Source organism: Erigeron canadensis, chromosome 8, assembly GCF_010389155.1.
Source record: "Erigeron canadensis isolate Cc75 chromosome 8, C_canadensis_v1, whole genome shotgun sequence".
Taxonomy (NCBI): Eukaryota; Viridiplantae; Streptophyta; class Magnoliopsida; order Asterales; family Asteraceae; genus Erigeron; species Erigeron canadensis.
The window spans coordinates 25,198,077-25,202,232 of NC_057768.1; the positions used below are offsets into that span (position 1 = coordinate 25,198,077).

General features: G+C 34.3%; 1 protein-coding gene and 1 pseudogene across 1 annotated transcript; both read right to left on the reverse strand.

The window, feature by feature from the left end:
• Window positions 1-709: 709 nt before the first annotated feature.
• On the reverse strand, window positions 710-2,005 carry LOC122579758 (1,4-dihydroxy-2-naphthoyl-CoA thioesterase 1-like). The gene is made up of 3 exons (XM_043751986.1): window positions 1,866-2,005; window positions 1,279-1,470; window positions 710-989 (listed from the first exon to the last, which is right to left on the reverse strand). The coding sequence occupies exons 1-3, from the start codon at window positions 1,959-1,961 to the stop codon at window positions 825-827; spliced, it is 453 nt and encodes a 150-aa protein (XP_043607921.1). The 5' UTR covers window positions 1,962-2,005; the 3' UTR covers window positions 710-824.
• A 903-nt stretch (window positions 2,006-2,908) lies between these two features.
• LOC122610489 lies at window positions 2,909-3,752 on the reverse strand (annotated as a pseudogene).
• Window positions 3,753-4,156: the final 404 nt, after the last annotated feature.

Sequence of the window (4,156 nt, forward strand, 5' to 3'; positions counted from 1 at the left end):
TAACCATTAAGTGACTAAATGGTTAAATAATATTTATACGTATTAAGTCAATACAGTTTTTAATTTAAGTAAGTAAAGAAAAATTCTTTTTGACTGATTTAATGGGTTAAATAGTTTTTTATTTAGTCCATTAAGATCTACACAAACGAGAGCTTAGCTTAACTTGTTGAGAAATATAATTCTATTCTCAAATAAGATTGTTACTTATTGTATGATTAGCCTATTTTCAGGTTATAAGAAGATCAATTAAGCATGGATTATGGTTTGAACTTCAAGACTACATCTGCTGGACTAAGAGTACAACATATTGATTTCTGGAGGACTAAAGATGTACAAGAAGGAAAGAAGAGAAGTACAGGGGTGGTTTATGACATTGGTTGGAAGTTCCCATGTATAAATAGATCGTTATGACCCGATTAAGGTTCATAACACAAAACTCTCATATTTGTCTGTATAATTGTGTATCTCTTTCTCTCATAAGTTTGATTAGATTCGAAAGATTACAATTGAGATTGTAATAATAATTTCAACTATATAGTTGAGTGATTCACGCCTGTTTAGAAGAAGTGGTTTGTTTGTGTTGTTTAATCAATTTAGATTGATTAAATTCTGGTTGATTATTGAATTAATTGAAGTTAATTCAGACATATAAATTTTTGTTCAGATCTGGTATTCGAGTTGACGACATACAAGATGTTAAAAGAAGACAAACTTTGAAAGCTAGTTGGTTAATTAAAACATAAAAATGTAAAATGGTTTAGAAAAGACAAATAAATGGTAGGTTGTTATTATAAAAATAAGTATTTGAGGTAACACCATGTGGTTCATAATTTTGAAAATTTTGAATAGTACTTCTTTAGATTTTGAGCTGCATCCTCGGCGTCCTTGGGCACATGCAAGTTTGTGATAAGAGTTACCCTTGATGATGATATAAGTAATCTCTTTTCTGAATTAGAAGGATCCATCTTCCACAGTATCACCTCCCATACCTGTCCAAATAAAATGTATAAATAATCTTTTTGACTCATTTCACATATATACAATGGAAAAAGTAAATATAAGGTTGTCTGACACCTAAACTTAGGTATGAAACTCCTCACATTAATTTTTTAAAATTTGTTGAATTTTAAATAAATCACATGGCCCCATGAATTTTATGGATTAAAAAAAGAATATGTGAGTGTTTTACACCTAAACTTAGGTACCTAACAGCCTTATATTCTCATCCCCATATACAATATAGTAGCCAAAAACCCAAAAGTAGTAAGAAACCAAAACCTGAATGGTCCTCCCAGTTTGGAGAGGTGTTGCCTCAGCGAAAACAAGATCACCCAGGTTAGCACTCTTGATGTGATTGATACTTAGTTGTAAACCTGCTACTCTACTCCATCCAGATGCCATATGTGCTCCCATACTCGCTAGTGCCTCTGATATCAATGCAGACACTCCTCCATGTAACACCTTAAATGGCTGCAGGGCAGAAAAGTGAATTTCACGGTACGTGTGCAAGATAAAAAAATATAAAAAAGGGGCCCGTATAACGATGTGTATATATATATATAACGATAATAGCTAAAAGTGTTCAAAAATATGGTGTAATAATTGCTTATAAGAGTTTGTTAAACAAAAAAGGAATGTTAATACTAATATATAACTAAGAATTGTAAAAATTGTGGGGGTGGGTGGGTGGGGGGGGGGGGGGGGGGGGCGTCGTCTTAAGGTCGGGACCTGATGCGCTAACCTATATAGCACTTGCCAAGATCCTCCACTCAATGGCTGTTATGGATACAATTCCAAGTTTCTGTCAATTTTTGACTTGATCGTTATAAAAGATATTATATGATAATATAGAAGAAAAACTTCACCTGACAAGCCTTTTCAGTGAGGTGAAGATGCCCAGTGACTTTGCGCGGTGACAAGTCGTCGACTTGAAAGCCTATTGCATGTAGAGGTAAATCCATATATGCTTGAGTCACTTTTATTAGTATATCACAAGTTCTTTTCCTAGCTCCTAGCTTCCAAGTTCATTCATGTTCATGATGTATATATACACAAAAGGGTACTGCTTTGTTGACTTAAAAGTTGAAAAGTTGACATCATCTCCTTGTCTTCCCTTTTGGTCTATCTTGGATGACTAACGAATACAAATCTCTACTATATTCTACTACAAGCTAATCAACCCAGGTATCATCATGAAACATTTAATAACCCAAATTTATAAGTTAGAAATTATATAGATAAAGTCATCCAACGTATCTTTAGCTTGGGTACTCACTCACCAAAAGTAGCTTTAAGTCGACCAAAGTGATGCAGCTTGCACGACTAGATATCATAAGATGTCCAACGAAGTTATTTCAGTAGGGTTATCATTGCTTCTAAAATGGATGTTGATAAAAGGTATTAGATGTTGAACATGTTCGCCCCTTTAAAACTAAATCAAGCAGAAGATTTATTTGGAATTTTGGATCAAGAAAAGAGTAATCCATAATTTCAAATACACGTGCATAATGTAGAAAGGAAACATTGCAGCAGAAAAGACACAAAAGAGAAAAAAGTTATTTCATATGCATGGCATGGACATTGATTCACTGAATAAATTAACTAAGAGGAAACTACATATATTTGTTTAAGAGTTGCCATTGCCATAGAATTGCTTTGATATTTTTAACATATCTTTGTTTTTGTCCCATGAAGTTGTAGTCCTGAAGTTTCTTTGTAGCTTGATATTGTAGACCAACTATTCAACATAAATTTATCTATTACCTTAACATTGCACTTCAAACTCTTGTTCAACAAAGTGTCTATATTTTCCATGATCAAAAATTATAAGAAACGCCAAACACTCAAACATCCTATTATCTTAATATGACTTGGCTCAAAAAGCAGAAACACATCCTATTTTCCCTTTCGCTACAGCTGATAACTTGGTTCAAACTATTATATCACATAATCAGTTTAAGCACATCCAAATCTTGCCTATAGTCATCTAAATAATCGATATCATCATTTGGAAAACGGGCCACGACAGCAACAACATTTACCATAGACCAATCAGACAAAGATGGTACAGCTCTTAACAGAGGATGTGGATGCTTTATCCTCCCTATTGCTTGCTTGCTCTTTGGATCGAGAAATTTTTCCACCAGCACGGTTTCAAACATAAGATGTGAATAGACTCTTGACTCCTCTCTACATAAGTTGGAACTTTTCACATTTAGATTTATTCACACTTTTCTCTATGTCTAAACTATACTTCATGATAATACTCCATATGTTGAGAAACATCATTACGTCTAGAGGCTGTCGATGACAACATACTCGAGAACCGACAAACTAGAAGAAGCTTGTGTAGCATTAACAACTTGTAGTTGGTGAATTCTTAGATCTTCCTCTATTAATGCATCAAGAACCATCCCACTTGTTTACATCACATAAAAAGTGTCGAATAAGCTAAACATGCCCAAATCAAGAAAAGATCATTAAATGCTTAAATCAAGAAAATATCATTACAATGTAACAATATATCATGACACACTTAGGAATAAGTCTATAGCTTTTAAGTTTTATCCAAAACCTTGTTATGATGAATCTGATATAGCGCCCATAGACCTTCAGCAAATCTATCAAGAGCATAACCTTTTACATACATTACATTAGGCTGTCCAATACAACATTGCTCCATTAAGAACCTGCGAATTGTCAATTGTTGCTTCAATTCTACTCACATTAACAGAATTATCAAGTAATGCCATATTTTATTCATCCCGCGATCAACGTTTCTTTAGTTATTGCATTTTTGCACCAAAATGGAACGAATTTTCACAATATACGTAATGAACACACACACACATACGTATATATAAGTTATAATTGATATCAACGTTGGGATTGTTGGATATTTTAGTGTAATTGGGTTAACTTGTTTGATCAATAACGTCATAATAATACATCATATAGGATTGGTGGTGCGGAGTGCACGCCTATTTGAATTTATTATGACCTTAGGGGCGAAGCCCCTAAGGTACGGGGGTCTGGGGGCAGCACCCCTAGGAGCGGAGTCCAAGGGGCAGAGCCCCTGGCTGGGGTCGAGCTGGTAAAAATCGCTATGGTAAAAATCCCTCCGAAATTTTAATTTTCGGAACTTAAGGGACCAAAG